Source organism: Triplophysa rosa, linkage group LG16, assembly GCF_024868665.1.
Source record: "Triplophysa rosa linkage group LG16, Trosa_1v2, whole genome shotgun sequence".
Lineage (NCBI taxonomy): Eukaryota > Metazoa > Chordata > Actinopteri > Cypriniformes > Nemacheilidae > Triplophysa > Triplophysa rosa.
The window spans coordinates 21,529,240-21,555,806 of record NC_079905.1 but is presented as its reverse complement, the minus strand read 5'-3'; the positions used below and the strand labels follow the sequence as shown (position 1 = coordinate 21,555,806).

The window sequence follows — 26,567 nt, the reverse complement described above, 5'->3', positions numbered from 1 at the left end:
CAGTGATTACTCTGAAGATCTCTTTAGTTTTCACAACATCTGGAGCAGAAGGGAATACCAGAGGTGACTCATGTTAGAGGTTACACGGGACAATAGATCCAGCACGTGCTGGCAACACCCTCAAACGGTCTCTATCCTCAAGGCGCAGTGAATGATGGATCGTATTTAATATGTTCATTTATCTGTTTCTTGAGTTTTTGTCAAGGATTTATATCACACTGTTGAATCGTCACTGTTTACAAATGTTAAAAACCAGTCCATTTGTCTGAAAGGTCACATATGCACATAGAAAGCATATAAGAATGAGGGCCATATCCCAAAGGGAAAAGTGTCAAGTCAGTCTCTAGGGAATCAGAGAATAGTCGATACTCAGAATGCAAGTGTGAAACAATGAAACATGGTTAGTCAGCACGGTGATCTGATTTCAGTGTGCTGTCCATCACCTCCTGAGCTGTGAGTCACATCAACCCAGGTGAAGAATTGTCTTTGGGATCACTGACTCACCTTCAGAAAGCGGAGTACTGCAGTGTAAAGTACAAACTCAATACGAGCTGTTGGTGATGTGAGAGCTTTAGAGTTTCAGCACCCTGGACAGCTCAGCACTTGTGTGTCTATGAACCGTACCGTACACACTGTACTGTACTCACCCTTGCGTGCGTCTCTCAACCAATCACCAGCCAGGACACACAAACACAGAACGAAATACAATTTCAAGAGAAGTCAACAGAAAAGGTTTTCTTGCATTCTGATGTCACTCTTGAAAACGGCAGGTAATATATGAAATGTAATCAAAAAGGTACATTACCAAATAAATTAAAAACAAATCTTCCAACCTTTATAGAATATCGGTACAGTATTCCAACTGTATAAATTTACATGAATTTTGTTTAATTGACTGAGGTCTGTTTGAGAATTGTGTTAACATAAACGCACAACTAAGCTTTAAATATGAATGTGCATGTTTCATGTTAAGAGCACTGGTCCTCCTCCTGTAAAAAAGCCACTGCTAAATAACCAAATGCAGAAATTTAGAAAAGGATCATTCATAATGAAGATTAGACGAGTTCATTTACCGTTAGGGATTAAATACACATCCCTGAAACTAAATGAACTAGCTTTGTAACCAGCGTTGGGTAAGTTACTCTGAAAAAGTAATTAATTAGTTACTAATTACATATTCAATAGTGTAATTAGATTACTGTACAAATTACGCTCTCCAAAAAGTATTTAGTTACTTATTACTAATTACTTTCTATATCCTACATCAACCTTGATTAGTTAAGTGATTCAAGGATAGACATGAAAGGGCTCTTTTCATTCATTCAAATAAATAATATAAGTTACATAAGTACTCTTATTTACTGACCAAAGTATTACAAATGTGAGAATTATACATTAAAGCATTCATTTTAAAGTTAGACTTTGATTTTTGATGTTAATTCCACTATTGCACACACATATATTACACAAAGTATTTAGTTTAATTACATCAAAAGTAACTGTAATTAAATTACAGAAAAAATAAGAGTAATCCCTTACCTTACTTTTTCAAGTGAAAAGTAATTAAATTACAGTAACTAATTACTTAGTAACTAGTTACACCCAACACTGTTTGTAACTGGTTTTTAACTATAGGTATCAATATGTTGTAGTGTGTTAACGTCTCGAGCAGCTGACATGGCCTCACCTCTCTTCTGCCCTCTGCTGGTTTCACGTTGGATGTAAATAACAGCTCTTTTCTAATTAAGGGCTGGGGACTGTTTGATTGTAAGATGTTTAAAGTGGTATAATTCTCTTTCTTTCTCCTTTTTGAAATATTTAATCTCAGGATGGATTTCGCTTGAAATAGCTTAAGTCTTGGGGATACTCCACCCAAAAATGAAAATTCTGTTATGAATTTCTCCCCTCCCCACCAAAGCTGTTTACATTTCTTTGTTCTGTTGAAAACAAAGACAAATATTTGGAAGAATGTTTGCAACTGACATTTCTGAGGACTCATTGACTACCATAGTTGAAAAGGTTAAAATGGTAGTCCATGGTGCCAGAACTGTTTGCTTTCCTAAATTTTGTTAAAAATATATATATTTTTCCTACTGTTTGTCAGTGATGTCTCAAAAATGTCAGTTGCTAACATTTTTCCAACCATCTTTCTTTGTGTTCAACAGAACAAAGAAATGTTTACAGCAACTTGAGGCTGAGTAAATTTTGACGGAATTCTCATTTTTGGGTGGAGTATCCCTTTAAACTTAATTTTGGTTTCAGTAAACAGAGATAAGTATATGTAGGTCTCGGTATTACCTTTTTTTGTGGCAATTTTCTGTTGAGATGGGTGTTGCTTTACTGTTTAGGCTCTGTGGTTTTATAGACCACGTTGTAAGTAAACAACGCTGGTCCAGAACAACTTCCTGTTTCAGTTAACACTGCACAAACATTTGAATAAAATACAACTAACAGAACATTTATAACCAAATCATGTTAAACGAATATCTAAAATAATTATATTATGTAAGATTTAAAAAATAAAACGGTAAGTGCTTGTTTGGTGTCATTTTGTGCTCCGACTCCCCGCAATAAAACTAAACACCTTTGGAATATACAGTACAGCAGCCAGGAGAATGCCTGCGTCCATGACTTCACGTACGTGACGTAAACAGAAGTTCCGACCCAGTATTTATTTACCAGTGTGGAGAAAGAAGACTGTTCAAAAGTTCTGGGATGTTGAGTTAAAGTTTTTGTGCAAGAAAATGGTTTAAAATGGTCAGTTCGTGTGCATATCAGGGATGTTTAAATCTTTTGAAATATACGTCACACGTGACCTTTCCAACGTGATTGATTACGTAATACAGAAGTCGAGGACGTGCATCGCGGGGGCAGTGCAACCTATATATTATGTTTAAAAGTCTTTAATTTTTTCGGGGTTTTTTGGTTTTTGGAAAACGACTAATCGTTTTGCTAGACAACACTCTTATTCGTCGGCTGGTGTCTTATAGAGCCTTTTCAAGCTGAGATGAAACTGAAATTTGGACCTTAACCAACAGCTTCCCATTGAAGTGCATTATCTGAATAAGAACCCAGGAAATCTTACATCATAAGACTCAATTTGTTTTCAACAGAAGAAATAAACACACAGACGGCTTTGTGGGCGAGTGAATTATCATGAAACAATTTTTTTTACAGTGAACTACTCCTTTAAATCTCACCACAACCTCAGAATCAAACACATTTTATTACTATTTCGAATGCACAGCACATCTAGATAAAGGTTTCAACCACTTAAAACACAACAATTATGTTGACAATGTAATTTATTGAATAATAAAAAAAAACATCTCAAGCTTGAGATACCAGATAGAAAACTGGGAAATGAAACATAAAAATCATTAAAAATACAAGACACTTTGCTGAAAGAGGACTGTAATATTTAAAAATGCTCATGTACTTGTTGTATTCACAACGCAACAACGTCAAATACTCTGCTTTGTGGCATTTTACAGCAGCCCTACAGCAGTCCCTGTCGTTTCAGATCTTCATACGTCTTCTTGTTGACCACATTACCGCTGGAGTCTTCGTACTCCTCCTGCAGGACACGGGAAAAAAGGATCTGTTTTACTTGCAGGATTTAACCCCAAAAACCCCATTTCATCAATGGTTCACTTATTTGACTTTTTTACCTAAATGTTTCAGGTTAGAAGACTTGTACAGTATATCAACGGCCAATAAAAATAAAAGAGAATGAAAGTGGATGTGAACTATGTGTCTTACCTCCGTGTCTGGCTGCCACCTCTCCAATGCTTTCTGTGATTTCAGCTTCGACCAGACTACACAACAAAAAAGAGGGTTGTACAAATATATTGAACAATGCATAGCTGAGAACGACTTCATTTGTTTTTAAGTTTTACAAAATTCCTGTAGCATTAGCAGAAATGCACAGTTTATTAAAGCAATAAGCCCCAAGAAGCAGTGGGTTACCGGCTATTTTATAAACGCTAACGCAGCTCAACCATCAGATCATCTTTTTTTACTTGGTTACTCTTCATATTGTTATTAGCACAGTTCTTTTTTGTATATTAATACATTTGACCATTTACATAAATCTATTATAGAATATAGAAAGAACATGTGCTACCATCAGGCAAATTTTCTAAAGTTGTTACTTTTTTAACAAAGTATTTTGAGAAAGAGGGACTTTAAATGCTTCTGTCAAGCAGTAAAACGTGTTATGTCATATTAAAGAGCATCTGATGTGTAAAGGGGTCATATACTCACGAGACACTGCATCTTCAATCTGGGTGACGTTGGCAAAGTGGGCGGTGTTAGGAATACCCAAGCAGCGCATGCCATGAGCGTGACGCCATTCCTGATATCAAGAAAACAGATCAGCTCAGTATTCCTACATGGACTGGCCAGTCAAAACTTCAAACTGCACAAACCGTTTAAGCAAAGCCTCTTGTTGCATTCTATAGTCATATTTTGCATTCATTTACGACAATTACAATGTTACAACACCGGACAAGGAATTCAGATCATTGAAATGCAAAGATATTTCCAACATTAAACTAAAACAGAGACACGTTTAGCTGTATATACATAAAGAAGTATCGTATCAGCGTTTCTTCATCCACATGGATCTGGCGCTTTGGGAGCCTGAAACCGCTATTTTTTTAAAACCGGGTCCCAGAGTGGAGAAAACTGAAAACGCCACCCTTGTGTTTTTGTGTGTACAGCCGAACCGTATATTTTCTGAAACGATGATGTCATCACCCCAGCGCGCAAAGTTTCTTCTCCGTTTTTAGTGTATCTCTGTGGCAGAATTACAGCATCACATACTAAGTTTAGCGTGTATACTACACGTGCTTAGTGATTTCGTGTGCACGTAGATATTTCTTGAGACGACGCCGTGAAAAGGAAAAAAAAAGATTGTATAAGGAAAGCTCTTTGTGTGGATGTGGCCTAGATTAGGTAAGAAGCAACTAAACACATATACGAATTGAAGGTATGGGGAGAAAATGGTTTTCAATGTGAAAGGAATAGTTCACTTCATGAGACATGTATTAACACCCTTGAGCCAGGATTTGGATTATTATTACTCCAATAGTTTTCGGCTGAAGAAAGGAGAACATGCACCGCTAGGATGGCATGAAGGTGAGTAAATTATGGCACACAGTACATTTTTGGGTGAACTATTCTTTGAAGCAATGACATCCTTGACAGCAGCAGCTTGAGCTCTCATGTGATGAGAAAATGTCTGAAACTTACTGCAAAATGTCTCTGGAACGCTTTGGGTCCTCTGTATGTGTAATTCCCACAGATCTCACAGTTGTAGTTGATGTTTAGACCGTGCAGCTTGTACAGCCAGTATGGAATGGGCTAAAGACAAGACAGAGAGCCAGTTAAAGGCGCAATAATAAGTCCATTGTCACTGAGAGACTAAAGAATCAAAAATATTTTGGACGTTGGTTTTCAAAAAATATTCCACTCTTTCCCACATTCATTTGTAGCTTAAAAATCTTAAATCTACTTTGCAACACTGGTTGCACTGATGGTTCCTTAGATAAATTATTTTAAACCAAATGCATTCATTAAGAAATATATTTAATATTGACACACGAATATCAAAACAATCAGTGCTGGGTAATTTTATAATGTAAAGTAAAAAAGACTGCACTGTAGGGGTGTGACAAGACACTTATCTAATGAGACGAGACTGGGTTCACAAGAACGAGAAGAGATTTTTAGACTTTTGAAATCCTCAATGGATAATTATGCAGTAATAAACAATATGTAAACACTGCAAAATGTTTTGTCACAAACTCAAATTACAGGCAGTAATTGCACAAAATGTATGCTTTGTTTTCTTAACAGTTGGAGCTTTTAGTAAAGAGCTGTGGTTGTTTTCTCAGCTTTTGCATAGTGCTCGTGTTAACATAGATGGCGATCATTTCACACTGTCAATCCTCCTTCCTCCACTGACTGAACCCTCATAGCCTTCAGAGAAACAGTTAAAACTACATAAACACGTCATATTTTATGCTTACAATGCACATATGTAAGAGACAGATGATCCATTTTTGAAGAGGTTTTCCTGTTAATGTATTTAAAATAACTTAATGTGAACTTGCAGTTGCTATACTGTACTTGTGGTACAGGCAGCTCAACCGCACGCTCCCAAAGCGCTGCTGGCAGCACGAACTGCTGTAAATACTAGTGCTTTTATGCGCGAGGCGCTGAAGACATGGGAGACACGCGCGAACGTTGAAACCGTCCATCTAGCGCAAGTTTACATAGAAAAATGGTGGGAAAGTAGCACCGCGGGATGGAAATTCACGTTGTCTATGAATGGCCAGCCCAGTCACTGCAGCTCACAGAACGGCCACACATTCTTTGTGAATTTATTAGCGTGTTCTGTACAGTAATGAAAACAGGTCACGCCACAACAAAATGTGCACTCACACAAATGCTCCCAAATATATATTTTGAGGTCACGCAGGTTAAATTTAGGGAGCATATGAGACTAAAATGGTAGCAATTTTGAGCCCAGCTCTCCATCACGCCAATTGCGTAAGGAAATTGTGTTCTCGCGAAACACATGACATCTCGTCACACCCCTACTGCACTGCAATATATTCGATGCAATATGCTTAGATTGACTATTGCTGTTAAATGACAGTCCTGTTTCAGAATGATGCGTACCTTGCCGTCCCAGCCGAGTGGCAGATTTTTAGGGTTGTATATAATTTCATTATCTTCATCTTCACTCTCACTCTCGCTGGGCTGTTCTTCATCTTCCTCGTCGCGCTCCTCTCCTGTACGCGCTTGCTTCCTCTGAACGTTCTCATGGGTCAACTGTCTCTGCTCCTGCAACACCAACACGAGAGCGGTCAGATCTGACACATGACATCACCGACAAACACAACGATCATACTGTACACAAGCATGAGACCATGAATTCTAATGCAATAGTCTGAAATCTGCAGAAGAAGTAACTTTAGCTGGCAATTATGCAGTTTTTCTTGTGAAAAGGTCTATTGGGCGATTCTCACGAAACCACTGAAACATCATGGCAGTAAAGATTTGAATTATATAACATACAGTCCGGTAACACAAAAAAGTTCATAATAAAGATAATTGTGTTCTCTACCATGGACAAAACATCATTTTGACATACAGTAGGAATTAATTATTTATGTATTTTATTGCTTTTTCTGCCAAAATTCTCATAACGGTCCCGATTTGTCAGAGTAAAATTAAAATATTGTGAAAAAACACTTGCATGTTCTACTTGATGTTCTAAAATTACAAAAAAAGACCAAAAAAATGACAGAATATTCATGTATAATAAAAATGAAGAAATAGTGGAAGAAAAAAGTGTCCAGGACTGAAATTCTCCTCCTCAAATATATTTACATGAAGTTTGATTTTATGTGACGAAACACATCTACTAGTGCCTTTTAAATGGATAAAAAGTTAACAAATTACTTTATATGTCTCTAGTGAAAATCGTAATATTCTCTCGTCACGCTGTGTACACGACATTTTCCCATCTCATTAGCGATACAGGTAGTTTTCCACATTAAAATTAATTTTACATGTATACTATTGTATTAAAATATACTTCATTAATGTCTTATTATTTATGATTAATAAAAACTTGCTTAGGCATCACGGCTTCGCTTGTTTTTATCAAAACATGCTATAAGATTTTAATGTAATGAGAATTTGATGGCCTTTATTTGTAAAAAAAAAAAAGTTTTAAAATTGTGTTAAGTTGTCAGTAAAAGTTTTGAAATGAATGCCTTTAAACATGTAATTTCTTGTTTTAGATGAATATAAAGGGAAAGCGTTTTTAAGAAAATCCTGTTTGACATCTTAAAACCTAGATTTGATGAGAATCACCCTATTAAAGTAGAAGACACTGAACATTATAATCCTGCTCACCCCCAAGATTTCCACATATTCATATATCTGAGCTTCCAGAAAAGCTGTTTCCTTGTTTCGCTCCGAGTCTCTGTAGATAAAAGCCATACAGACACCACAGTTACATTTTAGAAGTACATGTGACTGAAGCTGCACATAAGTCACACATGTTCTGTCAGCAAAACACTTGAGGAACTGTTCTGTCACACATTTAACCCTTTATCGGGCAAAAAAATATTATATATAATATATATATTCTGTAACTTCATCTTCCATGCCTCTCCGTGAGCTCGAGTAAGCACATGGATTTCTCCCAGCCAATCAATGGATATCAATCTACGTCACAATAAGTGACACCATGGCATCTGACCAATCAGGGGTTGCCGGGGGTGTTTCAAACCGGAATTTGTGAAACACGGATCTGCGCTCCTACCTACTCCCACAAATACGCAAATAGCATTGAAACAAAGTTAATGAAACTCACACATAATATGGTTGAATAGTTGTGTTTTATGTTGTGATAGATGTTGTTCGCGTAGGATTTCTAGAAATAAGTGAACACTGTTGCATGAAAAATGAAAATCATATTTGATCATTGATCAGGTAAGTGACAAAATGGCCACTTTTAGACCTACGCCCGATGCGTCCAGTAAGCCATCCTTAAGGTTTTTAATGCATTATAACGTATTTTATATTGCATTGAATGTTGCCACAGGTTTGTATAACATTATACAGTGATCCAGTGGGAAACTTAAACTTATAACAGTTTTAATTATACTTAAATGGCATATATTTGTGTTTATTTTTACTGTAAGCCTTATTACTGCTAAAATAAGTGGCACCAGCAGCACTTGGTGATATTTTTCTCTTCTTGTATTTACAATTTATATGTCGTCAATATTCTTTGTTTTCAATAGATCTGCTATGGAAGTATTTCAATGCCATTAGTCTTTGAAGCAAAAAGCATGTTGAATTACCACTAATCAAAAATAAAGCTGTTGCATTACCAGTGCTTGCATTTTTAGAGTCTGCAATTCAATATGGTTGTATATTTAAGCTGTGAATATTTCAAATTGAAACATTTCACGCACAATTTCACCGTTAAAAAGTTCAATAATCAAAATTCGCCTTTTAAATTTCACTTAAAAAATTCAACTTGTTATAAAATACAACCTTTAATTTTCGACAGACAATTTTCAGTCCATATTATTTCGGTTTAAAAATTCGCTTCCACAAATTCAGTGGTTCAAATTCGACTTGAAATTCAAAGTTTCACATCCGGGAATCCCAGGAGAAGCAATAGAGCGCCGATTCCGCCAATGCATGATCTCTACCTGCTGCCTGACCGCTTCACCAGCAGGTGGTGCAAGTCGCTTCTGACGAAGACCAAAGCAAGAAATGCAGATACTTTTTATATGTTTGCAGCACAGTCCACTCATCTGCTCGATTAAGTGAATTTATTTGATCTCATAGATCTCTTCTTATGCATCATCAACATCAGAAATTTTAGGTTTCCTGCTCTGGCTCGAAGGAATTAAGTTATTTTTTACTTCAGCACATCGTGTTCACATAAATACTATGCATCATCAGCATTTACAGGACATGTATTGTGTTTGAAGCGGTCAAATAACTGAGATCTCAACTAGGAGCTTATTGACCCGTACTCTCCCATGTGCTTCTGTTTATATGAAGTAGCTGCAATCTCAATAAACATTCTTTTTATTTTCCTTGCGTGATCTTGTTTTAATTTGAGACTCTCAGAACATGCTGGATGTTGTGGAATTGTGGAAACGTTCGTTTGTTAATACGAGACAGAAAAACTGATATTTTAGCCAAGCGAACTTCTTGAGCAGGCCAGATAAAATAGACCAGATAAAAATAGTCAGCACTTTCTTTAGAACCCGACTAGACCCGAAACGTCTTGTGCAGCCTGCAGCCAAGCAAGATACCTCACGGCGTTATGGATCTATACGCGCAAAGATAAAAACTTTTGTTGCATGCTGTGTGCGTTTCCCAATAATGTGCCACACACGAACATGCGAGTATGACTACACGCTAATTGCTTGAGTTGCTGTCTGTTCATTAAATGCTAAAATGTCAATCACTCACGGTATATTAACCTAATTATGTCTTGTAAAGTTTGGCGTAACACATATTTGTTGTTTACCTAACCATAAAATGTAATTAATTTGTGTCTTTCGGGGCGATTGGTAAAAGCACATTCATTATAAATTACCAGAGACCCGATGCCATATCGGACACGACCTGTGCCCAAGGCATATTTTGTCAATGTTTTAGACCCGAAGCCGCTGGGACACACGAGGACCTCTCTAACATACACCTCAACGCAAGTCAGTTTGCATGGCCGAGCAGTGAAAAATATATTTAATTACTGGTCAGAAAACAATATGAGTGCTCCATGGCAATATACACAACTATCTGTAGATGTTGCTGTTTGGCAACATCTACAGATGTTATAATAATTTTTAATCTATATGCTCACATAATAAGTCAACATATTGTTAAATTTATGCATTTTAAATCACAGAAATACACTGAAACCACGTTGGAGAAACACGTAATGTACGTGTCTAAAATGTATGTGTACAGTTCAGTTAAATGATCAAATTTACCCTCTTTAAACTTACGCTAAACATTTAGCTGAATATCCACAACATGTATGGTGGCATGGTGGAACAAAAACGTTATAAGCTTGCAAGATTTGCTAAGGGCCTACTATGCCCCTTTAGCGTCCACGGACCACGCCATCACGGCCGGTGTACCATGCTAAAACGCTTAATGTTGCTTAATCTTCAGACCAGATGATTAGTATAGCCTACACCTTTTTAATAACCGTAGGCTACAGAAATGCGGAAGAGCCCTAAATATGAATGCAAAAAGCACAAAATGACACAATGAGAATTTTAGCATGTCCCGCCGTATTTCTCACATAATACCAGAACTAGGTATAGGTGTCTTTATTGTTGCAGTATTTCAGTTTGTTTTTTTATTCATTCGTTCATACAATAGGTTACAATTGGCTTTATTTTGTTTGCGTTCTCAGATTTCAGATGAAAAGTATAGGCATAATTATTTCCATTGATATTTCTCTTTTAAGTGGTGTAGTTATTCCTTTGTTTAAGTTACATTTATATCCTACATTTACTAAATATTTTACAATTACGTTTTTAAGAAAAGACTGTTATTTATATTGTAGATTATTTTACGTTCTGATGAAAAATTGTTCATGGCTTGTTCTTACATCTGTTTTCATTACTATTTCAGTTAGCCTACTACTATTGTCTGTTTAAAATGTATAATTATTGCTATTTTTCCTATTTAGTTTTAAACCGAAATAAAATGTTTTATTTGAATTTAAATGTTAAGTTTATTGTGATGGTGTTATGTAACTAATGTAATGATTTAAAAACTTGTTGTCTTGTTTTCTGGCACATTTAATCAGATACCATTGCATGTGTCATTCAAATAGCTTCATGCAATTAGCTTATTTTATTCAAACACAGTATGATTCAGTAATTCACTGTAACATACAATTTTCTCATCCTCGAAACTCAAACCATTATTTGATGACTTAAGATCGTGCTTATCAAAAGCACGATTTTATGTTTGCATTTGGCGAGCTACAGAAATTATATTTTGCGTGCATATGATACGCATGTGTTTTGCGTGCACTTTTTATGTACATACCGACTTAACCCACACCATACCAAGGGGTAATCATATGCACGTAAAAAGTAATGAATGCGTATAAATAGCAAGCCAAATACAAACATAAACTCTTACTATAGATAGGCAGTACTAGTAGATCGGGTAGGATATTTAAATAATTAAATTAATATTATAAATGTATGAATAGTCCACTGATTCCAGGCCACCTGGAATTGTCCCCGTGCTCCATGTCCGTTCCAGGGCTGATAGTGGTGAGCTAAGCTGCCAGTACAAGAAACAATTATTTTTTTCTTGATGATGCATAAGAGATCTATGAGATCAAATAAATTCACTTAATCGAGCAGATGAGTGGACTGTGCTGCAAACATATAAAAAGTATCTGCATTTCTTGCTTTGGTCTTCGTCAGAAGCGACTTGCACCACCTGCTGGTGAAGCGGTCAGGCAGCAGGTAGAGATCATGCATTGGCGGAATCGGCGCTCTATTGCTTCTCCTGGGATTCCCGGATGTGAAACTTTGAATTTCAAGTCGAATTTGAACCACTGAATTTGTGGAAGCGAATTTTTAAACCGAAATAATATGGACTGAAAATTGTCTGTCGAAAATTAAAGGTTGTATTTTATAACAAGTTGAATTTTTTAAGTGAAATTTAAAAGGCGAATTTTGATTATTGAACTTTTTAACGGTGAAATTGTGCGTGAAATGTTTCAATTTGAAATATTCACAGCTTAAATATACAACCATATTGAATTGCAGACTCTAAAAATGCAAGCACTGGTAATGCAACAGCTTTATTTTTGATTAGTGGTAATTCAACATGCTTTTTTGCTTCAAAGACTAATGGCATTGAAATACTTCCATAATCTGCACTTCACTGTTACTGTTTTGAGTGTATGTGTTCGTAAATGTTCCTAAAAAAAAGATAGATCTTCCTAAATAAATATTCTATGAAGTTTATATCTGTTTTATGCATTTATTTATATTGTATATATTTGTCTTATATTTTAAATAAATATACTTTTTGGGAAAAAATTACCATAGACTAGCGAGGAACCATATACGGTAACGTCATTGACCTTGATTGGCAACATAAAAATGATCACAGAAGTTCACCTCCAATAACACTCCAGGGTTGAAACGTTGAATTTCCAAGTATTTCAATACGTGCCCTATAAAGGGTTCAATCTGTTCCCACAGGAGAATACACTTACTTCTTCGGTCCCTTGGCTTTGGGGTTTTTGGCAAAGAGCGAGGGGTCGAGAGACTCCAGAGATTTGCCTTTAGTGCTGAACAAACGCTGTGCCCTCTCCTCTAGTGTTCTACAAACACAATTCACACGAAATGACACGCACAGCAAATACATAACACACGCACAGTAAAGAACGACAGCCTGTTGCTTTTAAAACCAGATGGAAAGAGTCTGCAAACTGGTTAACTAGAGCGAAGCCAACCGTGAGCAGGACGGACGGCGTGTTCATACTCACCCTCCACATTTCAGGCCCAAAGCCATCAGAGCAGACTTCAATCTGTCCAAACCCAAAGACGCCAACTCCTACAAACACAAAAACATATCAAGACACCCACTCTGACATCACTCGAACATCTCGGCCATAACAGCATTAGTACAAAGAACCATGTCTGACCTCCCATGAAGAGAAGGCAGACAGATCCAGATGGGCTCCAGCGTGGGTCAGCGCACTGCTCGCCTCTTTCTACACCACACACACAGGAAGAGATTTACTCAAGTCATACGACACAGGGACATGCAGCATGAACGTCGACATCATTATTATTTCAGCTGCGACATTACAGAGATACACCTGGTCAACAAAAACAGTAAACTGCCCAAGCCCGTATTAAATGCATCCTCGAATAAGCCAAAATCTGTGAGTGACTGGCTATTTCTCAGGTGCATTTCAGAAGAACCGTGCTGTTAAAGCGGAACCCACCGGCCAGCCAGGGAACGCTCCGCCCTCCCACTTCTTCTCAAACTCGAGCAGGATCTTCCCGTACAGCTCATTCTGGTCCAGCAGGGGCTTTACCCGGTCTGTGTATTCCTGCAGGTACTCCAGCAACATCTCCAGATACCTGCAGCAGCACACATCACACGTCTTTGAACATTTGAACAACATCACGGTGGAATTTTCGATCACCTGCTTCACTTACTTCTTATACTCTGCATTCTTCTTGTCTTTAGAAATGTCAAAAAGCTGATCAAACGTCGACAGATATGTGACGTATTCCAGTTTCTAGAAGGTAAATACAGATCAGGTCGTAAGGATCTCTTATCTAAATATGCCAAAAATGAATCAAAAGAAAGTCAAACCGTACCTCTACGCCTTTAAGATTAGTGTACTTGAGATAACAGTCGTGGAGATCAAGGTAGCGTCCATAACCCTCTTCATCAGTGAACTCCACCATGTCTGCCAGGTGCACAGATGATGAAAGTTAGACCATGTCAACAACAACAACAACAACAAAAAACATTCACAACCACCTGACTGTACATCACAGAAACAGTGTGTTCAAAGCACTATAGTTTTTAATAAACACTACATACTTTGTGCCTCTTCGCTAGGATTGTCTTTGGCTTTCATGAGCTCTTCAAACTCCACTGACATGGGCACACAGATCTGAAACGCAAAACAAGCGTGAATTCAGCGCCGAGAGATCGAGCACGTGAGTCAGGACAACGTGACCAATCGCGCGTTACCTCATTCGGGTGTTTTCTGTGGAACTCCTTGATATGTTTGAGGCGGTTGTAAAATTCGGCGAACTCGTTTGGTCCTGATATTGCGTTCAGCTCATCCTTTCTCATTCTGACGGTGAAAAACGCAGTCATGTGATCAAACAATTCACCGCACGTGTATTTATGTCAAGGAGGGTCCTTGAGAAGGGTCTTACCCGTCTTTGTCTTCATATAAATCTCTGAGGTTTGCGCTCACTTCCATGTATCTCTGGTTATATTAAAGAACACAATACACATCAATTAAATGAACGCACAATCGGAACTGTGACCGTGGAGGTAAATGAGTGCGTGTCAGATGAATGAAGGTCTCTTACGTCGAGCATCGCTCTGACTCGATGATCCGAGTTAATCTGGTCCCTCAGCTGTTGAAGCACAACAACACAGAATCCAAGAATACGTGGTCAGAAATGCAATACTTTGTACATATTGTCATTTCGAAGGCTTTAACATACAGTAGTTTGGCTAAAGGTTTGTTGGCTCTTAATCTAAAAATGTTCACATTGACATGCAAAAGTAAAGCACTTCTTTAAGATGGACAATAGCGTCTGACATTTAAACAAACAACGCCACTTCATTTCATAACGTTAAGCATGAGGAAAAGATACCGTGAAAACACAACTGGGTCTATTATTGACTAACGTTAGAACTAAACTGCAAGTATTACTGGTTCAGAGATCAATGTGCGTGGGTGGCGTCAGAAGAAAATCTCAACGATACGAACCCTTAAATGTTGTTTAAATAAACAACGTTCAGCGATTTTATGCTCTCTCAGTTCAGATAGCGCTAAGGTTCATGTCGCGTCCAGTGTTTGTGTTTAACTGCTAGCGTGTTAGCAGCGCATTAAATTCATTACCGTGCTTTTCTTTGTCAGCATCTCCTTCACCTCTGCATCCAAAAGTCTCTCTTTCTCCTCATGGTATCGACGTTGCTGCTCTAAAATCGTTTCCATGGTGATTTATTAATTTTCAGACAATTTCACTATATATTCAGCCTCTGTTTAGATTACACTGGATACGCGCGTGTAACGTACAGGAAACAAATCCTTCGTTCACGTCACTCGACCAGAAACAGACGAAAGAACTCGAGTTCCGCCGATATGGTTCCTACCTCACAGCTCCATATCCGACGTTCTCCATTAGGGCTCGCTAACGTTACATGTTAGGGGCCATGTAGGGATTAAAGGGGTCATATGGCGCGAATACGTGTTTTTCTGTGTCTTTTGTGTGTTATAAATTGCCCGTGCATGTATTAGACATGTAAAATTGCAAAAATTAAAGTGTCGGAACAAAAGATGCATTTCTATATGAAAGCGAATGCTCACACAGACCTGCCTGAAACGCCTCGTGTAACCATACCCCCATACCCCCATCACTTGCTGTGCATGTGTTCACTACTCTCTGGATGGGTTAAATGCAGAGGTCACATTTCGGGTATGGGTCACCATATCTGACTAATAGGTCACTTTCACTTCACTTCACTTCACTTTATAAATCTACGTCAGTTTGTGGTATGATTTGACTAAGACCGCCCAAATATATACGCAAGTAAGGTGGGCGTACCTGTCAGTACAATTGAAGAGGAACCTGATGTTCCCAATATGGTAAGAGGCGTTACATTTCCGTCACACGCTTTGCCGTATTCGACCAATCACTACGCACTGGTGAACTGGCCAATCATAGCACACCTCGCTTTTCAGAGCAATGAGCTTTGTCAAAAATCTGCGTGTTTCAGAGAGGCGGAGCAAAGAGGAGATACAAACATTCACGGTATGTGGAAAATACAGCGTTTTTGAACCTTAAATCGTGTATACACATTACATTACATCTAAAACATACGATAATATTCGTTTTAGCCGTTTCATATGACCACTTTAAATCATCGGAAATTTAAATTCCCAAGGTAAAAATGGAAGTATTAATTTGCAAAAACAAAACACTTCGTTTGTATTTTTTTCCAAAAAGCATGTTTTTTATTGGGCATTGCAAGTAATATAAATCCAACTGAAGTTGGGTTGTATTAAGTAATAATAACCAAAAGATACAGCTAACTAAAACAATAAAACACAATTATAACATAATAACAAACAGAGTTATCTGTTTTGCAAATACGATTTCAATTGCAATTTTTTTACCCAAGAAACTCGTATTTTCGATAATTACGAATTTTAGACCGAATTTTGACATCTGCTAGTAAGCAACGAGAACTGATGAAAAAATAATGACAGATTTTACAAATTGAAACAGTTGTGGCTAGAAGGCATACAGGTACGGCCGGAAGTGATGCAAAATCTTGCCATAACATTACAACAAATTACATTAGCTAATGCATACACCTACCCCAACCCTAAACCTAACCTTACAATAATAATAATAATATCAAAAAAGTAATTAAGAGGTTTAACGTTAGTCCTTTGGTTTACATTATCTTTTTCATTCACTCAGTATAAATGATATAACACAAAAAAATAAAGAACAGTTAATTAATCACGATCATGTCAGCCAACTCACACTACTGTGAAAAGTAGGCTACGTTACAAGTTACAACACATTTAATTGATGTAGCAACGACTTGCACTAAGGACTTCCTGTTTACAAATGTGAAGCCCTCTGATTGGCTCAATATATATTGAGACGTCATATTACGCGAGTTGGCTTCTCTTTTTTTCGACTTTTAGGTCTGACGTTTACGAAAGGTTCGTTTAGCTACATTAGCTACTGATTTAGTTACAAATAGTTACTAGCCCTTATGTTTTACTTTAACCCTACCGAATTATCTGACCAATTACAGTTTACGTTTTATTCCATTTTCTTAAAGTGGTTATTCTTATTAAGATGGCAATCAATTATATTCGCTGCTTGAACTCTTGGTACCATAGACTGTAAAATGTTGGTACGTTGCTGTAGTAAACGAGCCAATCAAAAATGGCTTTTGTGTGACGTCAAGTGGCAATCGGATTTCTCATTGGCCAGAGAGCTTCAGTCGCTGCTCGACAGCATTGTTTGAATTCGTGCGTGATAGAGGATTTTACAGCTACGGGATTCAGCGCTGGTAAATCTGCATGCTGCTTCTTTATGTGGTGTACAAATGTTTATATGCAGAAATGTGCGGAATATAGAGCATAAAGATTGTGTTTGTGTAGAGTGAGAGTTTTTAAGCTTTGTGGAGCTATGAAGAGTTTGTGGTTTTGCTTTTAAACTAAATCGTATGTTTCGTCGTATGTTTCGTCATTCAACGTGATGCATTAACTTATTTGCGTTTTTCGAGTCATGTTTTCAGATATTTAAACGCGTTTCTTGTTGTTACAATCATGTTATGTGTATAAACACTTAAGAAAAATAACAATGGTTTAGCTATAGTAAACATTTTTTTGTGGTTAACCCGTAGTGACCAAAAATCGACCACTGTCTCACTATAGTAACCATAGTTTAACCATAATTTGTGTTAGACTATGGTAATACAGAGTGTTCTATAATAAAACCATGGTTAATTTTTCCAAGAAAACTACATCAGTTGCATTATACTTGACTTTGGATGTGTTGCAGACTAATGCTGATATAACCTGATATTGTCTGGACATGCGGCACAATAAATCAGCTCGCAAGCGAAAGCCATCGACCCCCAGGCGTAGATCTCCACCTGCCCCTCCTCCTCCTCCAGCGTCACCATCCACGTCCAGAACCCGCCGCACCAGCGGACCCTCCGGTGAGATCTCTCTCTGTCAGATTTCATTGGTGCACCTGCAATGAAATGGTTTTGGCCATGTAACTAATTATACCAGACATGATATAAAGATGGTGTGCACATTTACAGCTCCTCATACTACATCAACTTTGCATGACCCTATGTTTTCAAAACTGAATTTTAATCACAAATGGCATAAATGGGTTGACCGAAATGGCAATGTCATCAACCTCTATGTGCTGTCTTATCTAGAGGCATCCCCACACAAGAAGCGCAGGTTTCGACCTGGCACGCGCGCTCTCATGGAGATACGCAAATATCAGAAATCCACAGATCTGTTGCTGCGCAAGGGCCCGTTTTCACGACTGGTATGGTTCACTTTCTCATTCTGAGTATTCACTGTAATCTCTCTGACAGGCCTTCAAGAAAAATAACTGAGCAAACACCATCCAGCACGTTACGTTTGAAAGTCTGTTATTATCCTTATTTATTATTTACCGATTAGATGTAAAGCTGGATTGCACTTTGGATAAAGGTCTGCTAGATGCATTTATGTAATATGCAATATGTAAATGAAATAGATGTCAGAGTGATGCAGACATTGTTTATCTGTTCTTTTACTTTACAGGTACGAGAAGTGTGTCAGACATTTAGTCGAGAGAGCTTAATGTGGCAGGGGTATGCTCTAATGGCTTTACAGGAGGTAGGTGACGGTTTTTGTTTGACATTTTGTGACCATTATTTTGGACGAAGCGCTAACTTATTTCCGAATACATCTTTGCACATTGTATCGTGATCCAATACATTCCTAAAAGATGGAATCGTTCGATTCTATATTCATACTATATTCAGAAGTGTTGCCGAAGTAACGTGGGTTTCAATGGCAATTCATGTTGATGTATTTTTTTACCTTTTACTTACTAATGTTATGCATCTGGACGTTTTTAATGAAGCCTGTGCAAAAACAAACACTAACATTATGTAAAAATGCATGAATTTTCTGCTTTAGGCTGCAGAAGCATTTATGGTTCGTCTGTTTGCCGATGCCAATCTCTGTGCGATTCATGCCAAGAGGGTGACATTGTTTCCACGTGATATACAGCTTGCTCGGCGAATCAGAGGCATTGAAAACCTTTAATTTTTCCCGTTTTTCATTTGAAGAACATGGAAGGACACTTTGTATATTTCATGAACTTTCCATATTTCAGTTTTTTTTCAGACCTCAATGTTATAAAAATTGAATAGCCTACATGTGACCAAGAATACAAGATGTTTGTCTTGAATTGAAGCATGTTCATGATGACACGTGAACTAATTTTAAACCGTTTTTATTGTAAAATATTTAAAATGTTGTTAAGTTACAAAGAAGAGGATGCATGTTAAACAGTTGTTTTGTAGTACTGCTGATTATGTTATTGTTGACAGTTGTTTGTACAGGAAACTTCACATTGTTTTTAGTTTGATTGTTTTAACTTCATTTCAATAATAAAATATATGCTAAACCACCACTGTAGACTTGCATTTCATACATGGTAAATTACTCTTTTACTATATTAAAAGTTACTAACATAGACAGCCTGCTATAAAAATTGTAGCATTTAAGAGATTAAAAAACTCAATCATACCCCACTATCAATGATTAAAAAATAACTTTAATTTAACTTCACAGGGCATTTTTATAATACGTTTTCTTATGTCCAAAGAAGAGTTCCTCTATTTCAGTGAATTGTTTGGAATTCATGCCTTTGTTCATGCTATCTATCACTATCTCTTTATGAGCGTTACAGTATCAGATTCCTGTTACTGATGAGCTTTAATATAACATGGGAATGGGGATTAAAATACAATGAAATGATCACAAACCCACTAATTTCCAGTAAATGTAAGGCAGTTCATTTACAAATAAATCTGAGATGGTGTCTTTGTGTGTGTATTAACCTATAATGTATACGCCTTGGTGTTTTTGTAAGATCTGCATATATTGCTATTATGACTATGTAAAGGAGAAAATTGTGTTCTGTCCTCTAGATGGCAGCAAAGCTCCATAATGATGATTTTTTAATGATCTTTACTATCCTAACTGACGCTCATAAATAAGACAATAGCTTTTGTGTTCGTGACCTTTTGACACACCGATGCAGTTAAACTAAGGCCTGAAACTGAAGTAAAAGTCTACTTGGGTCAATGGCATACAAAGTGCAGACAGAGGAATGCAAACATAATGGCATTTTCTTATGGTTTGATAATCTAGGCTTGGGAAACACGCACTAACAATAGGTGGTGTAGTAAAGAAGATTGAATAGGTTGTGTACAGCAAGTGCTGCTGACCAAATCAAAACGTTATTTGCCAAATTGTGTGCATTTTATGCATTGCTATATGCAAATTTTATGCTTTCTGTTTTCCATTATTAATATGTGGTGGTTTTGGTCTATGAGTCTCAGCTGCCTCTGAAAAGCTCCTGTCCGTCAATGCAAAAAATAAAAACTTGAATATGTGTGTTAATAATGTGCTGCAGGGGTGGGGCACTAAAGATGTATACTTAAATGTATACCAAAATAGTAAAACCTGAAATCATCTCCTTAACAAAAATGCGTATAGACAGTGTTTAAAATTACAGTCAAAAATGGTGCTATATAGCACTAAAAGTGGTTCTTGGCTCGTAATCACAAGGGAACCACTTTTAGTGCTATATAGCACCATAGCTTGGTGCTTCAGTGGTTCTTCAGAGGTTCTTTGGGGTGACCGAGGTGCTATATAGCACCATTTCCGATTCCTGAGCCAATCAAGACTTTCCAAACAAACACCTAAGAAATGAACTCTTGAATATTTGTTTGTGCTCAAAGAAAAAAATGGTTCTATTTGAGTGGTAGTACCGGTTTAGATACAACCTATAAAGCCTTAATCACTTGACAGTCACTGGATCCTCCTCAAGCATTGTTCACATTACCAAAAACAGAAAATAAAAGCAAAGATAGAATTCTAGAACAATAGTCAAGTTTAAGACAAACTTTAATATTCAGCCTTGTGCCTGAAAGTAATAATACATAATAATAATAATAAAATGGTAAAACTTGAAAATTGGTCATTAGTAAGTTGTAGGTTGTGATGTCATACAGTATGATGTAAGCAGTGTCAGTGTCAGATACCAGAGAAGTACAAATTGAAACAACATACAATTGAAAATGACTATACTACACTGCTCCAAAACAACAGTCACAACGCTGACATTCAGCATACAGCAACTGTCACAAAGCCTAATGTACTTTCATTTATACACAAAAAGTCTGTGCAGTGATTGCTAATGTTTTCCTATTCAATTTATTATTATTTTATTCTAAATTGTTTTTTTCATTTGTAGTGTATAGACCTGACACTTCCAACAAGTTTAATGTAATCGTATGCAGAGTAATGACATTACATTAATGTTGCAGACAAAAGCATTAAAAGTTGCTTAATTGGTCAATATTAAGAACCCTACATATTTAACATAACATTGCAAAAGCATAAAAAATAAATAAAGGTAGAAATACTGTATTTTGTTGTATTATTTAAATACTATTGCTTGGTTTCTGAATTAATGAATGAATTTCACCTTCAGTTACTCATGAAAGGACACACAGGCCCGGTTTCACAGACAAAGGCTTATTTTAAGACAGGACTATGCCTTAGTAAAATTAAGATATTTAAGTCGCCTTTATTAAAATGCCTTGAATAAAAAAATATTACTGGTGCATCTTGAGACAAAACAATGACATATTTTAAGATATGTCAGGGCAATTCATTTTCAGTTAAGACAGCTCAAACTTTCATTTTAGTCTGGGACTAGTCTCAAGCCTCGTCTGTGAAACCTGGCAACAGAGTTTCTACGCGCCGCTTGGCAACAGCAGGTTTATGAAAGATAAAATGGAGACACAACACACGATCACTGCCTGAAGGAAAAGGGAGGTTTAATAAAACATGGGAGGCGTTTTCAACACTATAGTCAGTGAGTCTCGTATATAGCAGTGTCCACAAAAACATTTTCATCCAGTTGTGAATACGCCATGCTCCTTTAAAAACATCGAGCTTTGGTGCTTGACAGTGCTATTTTTTTAGCCAAGAAATGAAACAAATCTATGCTTGACAAGCCCGATGGGTTTCACAATTCCTTATGACAATTTGTCACGGTATCTTCAGACGAGGATTGACGACGTACACACAACTTGCCAATAACACAAGCTTTAATCTTCTTTCGGGTAGATAATCCATAGGTACAATATAAATCCATCCTGAATTCAGAAAACACGAGAAACTCATAACTTCCAGCTAACAAAAGTGTAACATGAGAAACCATCAAATAAACAGTAGAACCGACCATGAACTAAAACGAAGGCGAAACTTAAATAGTGTCCAAATAATGAGTCCAATAGAAAACAGGTGCAGATGAAATCAACAATGACAGGTGTGGTGCAAAGGATCGTGGGAATTGGAGTCCGATAGTGAACGTGCAGGCGGAGAGTGTTGCACAATTAATCATGTTTCAAGATATCAAGAACATTTTCTTCTCCATGCAGACTGTAGACTAATCGTTTGGGAATTTTTTAAATCCAGAAAACCTTTCTATGCTCCAGCTATGTTGCTTTGATGCTCTATTCCATGTACAGGTCAGGTGAAAATCCAATATTTCAGATTTCTGGGGTAAATAGATTATTTTAATTTCCAAGCAAAAACATTACAGTATACGATAAAAACTATACAGTGAATCAAAACAAATGAACAAATGAACACATTAAACACAAATAAATAAAGAAAAAACATTGTTTTGTTAAAAAACACATTTTCCCCTCACAGTATTAAAATTTACAGCCAGTAAAAAGTGATAGCCCATATTTACCAAAATAATTTACAGGAATTTAAAACGGGATAGATCTAAATTTTATATTAAAAATAACTGTTTAAATATTAAACAATATTTGATGTTTCATTTTAGGGGTAAAATGAATTTCCCGGAAGGGAAATTTGTCTTGGGCAAAGTGCTACAATGTCGCTCTGTACAAAAAATAAAGTAAAAAAACACAGTAAGAACATACATTAAAATACAACAATATATAAATATAAAATGCAAGATATACAGTTAAGTGCTATTGTGCTGTGAGTGCATTGTTCTCAGTCAAATTCAACAGGTTTATGGAGGCAGGAACAAATGAAAACTTCAGTCTATTTGTTTTACACATTATAATGATAATATGTTGTATTTATATAGCGCCTTTCAAGAACGCTTCACAAATAGGAACATTCACACAGTCAAAAAATAAAATAAAAAGTCATCATATCTACAGATAGTTGACAACAACAGATCACAAAAACAGGTAACATTCATACAAACAGAGTCAAGACAAATATCAACAAAAACAAAATCTAAAAGACAATAGATAACACAAATAGATAAGGACATACAATTACATCAAAAAATGGTCAGTTAGCCTATAGGTGAGAAGTTCAGAAAAAATGGAAAGTGTTAGTTTGAGAGAGTATTGAATAGATGAGTTTTAAGTTGAGACTTGAAGGTCTGGAGAGTAGGGACAGCACGAAGATAATGGGGCAGCCTGTTCCATAATTTCGGAGCTAAAATACAGAATGCCATACCGCCCACTGTAGAGAGCCTGTACCTAGGCACAACAAGCAAGTTGTCATTACTAGATCTGAGAGTCCTGGCAGCATTTGGTGGCAATAACTCAGCAAGGTACTGAGGTGCAAGGCCATGACAGGCCTTGTACACTAAAATGAATACTTTAAACTGAATGCGATTTGCCAAAGGAAGCCAGTGCAGTTGATGAAGGATGGGAGTAGCAGCAGAGTTTTGTACCATTTGAAGACGATCAATAACTTTGGCAGGTAAGCCACATACTGTAATAAGGAGGCATATAGCATTGGCATTCTCAGTCTCTTTCCTGATAGCAGCAGCTGGTATTCGCTAAAGAGGGAATCGGTACTGATATTTGTTGCTTTTCTCATCACTGCCCGTTCATATGAAGTCTGAATGATTTTCATGGCTGTTTTGTAGATTTGAAGCAATTCGCTCTTCAGTTGAACAGACAAGTTTCCAAACCAGGCTGTGATTTGACTCTTCAAATAGTTACTATTTTGTTTCATACAGAAAACGTCATTTCTTTTTCTCAGATTTTCATTTATTTAGCTTCTGTTTTATTTGACACTGAAAGTGCACCTTAAAATGTGGGATTTTTATAGCTTTTATCTTCTCACGTCTGCCAATTCCTCTTTTTCAAAGAATCCTCTGTGATTGTTTTAATAAACAGCGAATGTGTCACATCTTCATGGTAAACATGTCCTCTACATTCACCTGTAGTGTCTTGCCTTAATGACTTACATGTGAAAACTGGAGACTATGTTACTGCTAAAACAGCCTAATGGGGCTAATAAAACACATCCCGAGCAAATTCTTGCTGATGTTTGTCACACGTCCTGGTGAGGTGCATACTCGAGACAAACCAGAGGCTCTGTGTGGGAGTTTGGTCGCATGTGTGACCGTTTTTCAGTAATCGTCCACTTGATGTCTGCCTGTTAAGACAACTGTGTATCCCAGGTTAAGGAATTTTGATGACATTGTGAAGATCGTGTGTGCGTCACAAGGACGTTGCAACCAATTAAACAAAGACCCATGTAGTCACTGACAAAGGGCAAATCTGATATGGGAAGAGTATATATAGAGAAAGCCGAGAGTGTATGAGTGAGAGATTCACACAAGTCTTCAAGGTAAGTGGTAGTCTGCACTGAGAAAAGACCAAATGAACTTCCAAGAGTAGGAAAATTGTGTAAGATATAAAGAGATTTTCATATTTTTTCTTCTACATTTCAGATGAAATTCCAGGTTTTCCATCTTTCCTCTCTTAAAACCACAGTCGTCGTCTTGTTGATGTTACTTGTGCAGCCTCCCGAAGGACTGATGCTTCCACACCATCCCATGGTTTACCTCCCTATGCTGGACAACCCCGAGTGGGAAGCTGAGATGCTCCAGCTCCAGGCGTCACTGGGAGCTCCAGCAGCTGAGCTCCATCCCTGGGATCTGGTTCAGGAGCCTGAGGAGCTTTTGGGAAGGATGAGGCCAGAACTGGCCTGGGGACAGATGGGGAAGAGCCAGAAGCGAGAGGAGCTCGGACGGAGACCCATGGGCATGTTCCCAGACAACCATATAGAGGCCGTGCCTTATCCTGAGGGGGGAGAGGTGGAAGAAGAGGGCGGAGAAAAACTGAATGAGGCCCTCACGTCCATCGCGGGAGGTTTGCAGGCTTTTAATAGACAGAAAGGAGGTTTTGGCTTTCGATTTGGCAGAAAATGATGAGAAAGTTGTGTGTTATGTAGGTTGGGGACAAATTTTGTTTACAGAGGTTAGCTCTACAAAACCTCTCTTTATGGACAGTTTGTTAATAAATGATTGGAGATTTTTGTTGTTTATTGTAAATACAGAAAAGGTTTGGTTTAATGAGATGGTAATGGGTTAATGTTCATTCATACACATCAAAATAAGAACCATGGCATCTCTGTGAAAAACCTTTGGTAGCACCTTTATTTTTAAGAGCGTAATTATGAAATTATTATTTTTTTTATTACAGGATGTTTATGGTACGTTCTTAAGCTAAGCAAAGGTTTGTGTGTTTGTGGAGATTATGGGGGAACTACACAACAATTGCAACACAATTTTAATAGAAATAGAAACGCAAGAAACTGTTTGAGGAAAAATGATATTGTGCTGACCAAATGATATTTTGCACTTTTGTTTCTTCAAATAGGAAACCGCTATGTAAATTTAATCAACAGCAAAGTTCAGTACAATCACAGATTGTTATTTATGATCTATTGCTGTAATGATATCATCTGTTTGCCATTCATTAAAAGTTGTTAATGAATAGTTGTCTGTCTTCATTTAATTATCATCAGAATATAATGAACAGAATGTGTCAGCTCATATTGTAAGAAATACAGAACCGAGAAAACTCATTTCCTCTTGATTTTAAAGCAAAGTTCAAACAAGGTGCACGTGCAATCTGGTTAGATGTTTTGTAAATATAATGCCATATGTGTTACTATATTTGTATATAATTCATGTATAATGGTGAATATACCCGAATAACCATGTTAGTTCTGAGTGGTTGTTTGGGGGGGTTAACAGACCTTGGAATGTCACACCTAGCCAATACAGTATTCCAGCATGCCCTGTAATAACAATGTTGTAATAATATCTCCACAACACTGTGAAAATTCGTATTCAAAATGATAAACACATTTGTTGTAATAAGAGGTTTTTGTGTCGTATTAAAAAATATTATCACAACCTTTTCCCAATAATTTTACCATGTTTTCTGTTCGCTGAGAAGTGTAAATTTATGAGATAACGAGCATTTTGATTTCAGTCATTAATTTATAATATAGACCTATATAAGAGCGAAACTAAAGATGTACGTGCTGGACCAACAAATGGCAATAACAAGGAGTTCGTGCAAAAGCTAAAAGTGAAACCTAAACACATGCTAGTTTA

General features: G+C 37.0%; 3 protein-coding genes across 4 annotated transcripts; 2 read left to right on the top strand and 1 right to left on the bottom strand.

The window, feature by feature from the left end:
• Positions 1 to 3,235: 3,235 nt before the first annotated feature.
• sf3a3 (splicing factor 3a, subunit 3) lies at positions 3,236 to 15,406 on the bottom strand. Its single transcript, XM_057355446.1, has 17 exons — positions 15,206 to 15,406; positions 14,667 to 14,714; positions 14,508 to 14,560; positions 14,317 to 14,422; positions 14,164 to 14,236; positions 13,935 to 14,026; positions 13,770 to 13,852; positions 13,553 to 13,691; positions 13,247 to 13,315; positions 13,088 to 13,155; positions 12,815 to 12,922; positions 7,936 to 8,005; positions 6,691 to 6,855; positions 5,257 to 5,367; positions 4,267 to 4,357; positions 3,763 to 3,818; positions 3,236 to 3,577 (listed from the first exon to the last, which is right to left on the bottom strand). Exons 1-17 carry the CDS (start codon positions 15,299 to 15,301, stop codon positions 3,500 to 3,502), a joined length of 1,506 nt encoding a protein of 501 aa, XP_057211429.1. The 5' UTR covers positions 15,302 to 15,406; the 3' UTR covers positions 3,236 to 3,499.
• A 680-nt stretch (positions 15,407 to 16,086) lies between these two features.
• Positions 16,087 to 19,541, top strand: LOC130567115 (histone H3-like centromeric protein A). 2 transcript variants are annotated; one of them, XM_057355030.1, is made up of 5 exons: positions 16,087 to 16,118; positions 17,895 to 18,054; positions 18,286 to 18,401; positions 18,662 to 18,736; positions 19,043 to 19,541. In XM_057355030.1, the coding sequence occupies exons 2-5, from the start codon at positions 17,928 to 17,930 to the stop codon at positions 19,169 to 19,171; spliced, it is 447 nt and encodes a 148-aa protein (XP_057211013.1). In that variant the 5' UTR covers positions 16,087 to 16,118; positions 17,895 to 17,927; the 3' UTR covers positions 19,172 to 19,541. The 2 variants fall into 2 exon arrangements, with proteins under 2 accessions (XP_057211013.1, XP_057211012.1); XM_057355029.1 differs by lacking the exon at positions 16,087 to 16,118 and adding an exon at positions 17,035 to 17,400.
• Positions 19,542 to 24,757: 5,216 nt separating this feature from the next.
• Positions 24,758 to 26,548, top strand: qrfp (pyroglutamylated RFamide peptide). Its single transcript, XM_057355697.1, has 2 exons — positions 24,758 to 24,787; positions 24,891 to 26,548. Exons 1-2 carry the CDS (start codon positions 24,758 to 24,760, stop codon positions 25,368 to 25,370), a joined length of 510 nt encoding a protein of 169 aa, XP_057211680.1. The 3' UTR covers positions 25,371 to 26,548.
• Positions 26,549 to 26,567: the final 19 nt, after the last annotated feature.

Coding starts and splice junctions, on each gene's coding strand:
- LOC130567115 (XM_057355030.1), top strand. CDS start 17,928: ATGCGGCACAATAAATCAGCTCGCAAGCGAAAGCCATCGACCCCCAGG. Junction 18,055..18,285: donor CCGCACCAGCGGACCCTCCG/GTGAGATCTCTC, acceptor TGTCTTATCTAG/AGGCATCCCCACACAAGAAG. Junction 18,737..19,042: donor CTCTAATGGCTTTACAGGAG/GTAGGTGACGGT, acceptor TTTCTGCTTTAG/GCTGCAGAAGCATTTATGGT.
- sf3a3 (XM_057355446.1), bottom strand. CDS start 15,301: ATGGAAACGATTTTAGAGCAGCAACGTCGATACCATGAGGAGAAAGAG. Junction 5,368..6,690: donor CACTCGGCTGGGACGGCAAG/GTACGCATCATT, acceptor TCTTGTCTTTAG/CCCATTCCATACTGGCTGTA. Junction 3,578..3,762: donor GGTGGCAGCCAGACACGGAG/GTAAGACACATA, acceptor CGTGTCCTGCAG/GAGGAGTACGAAGACTCCAG.
- qrfp (XM_057355697.1), top strand. CDS start 24,758: ATGAGTGAGAGATTCACACAAGTCTTCAAG. Junction 24,788..24,890: donor GATTCACACAAGTCTTCAAG/GTAAGTGGTAGT, acceptor TCTACATTTCAG/ATGAAATTCCAGGTTTTCCA.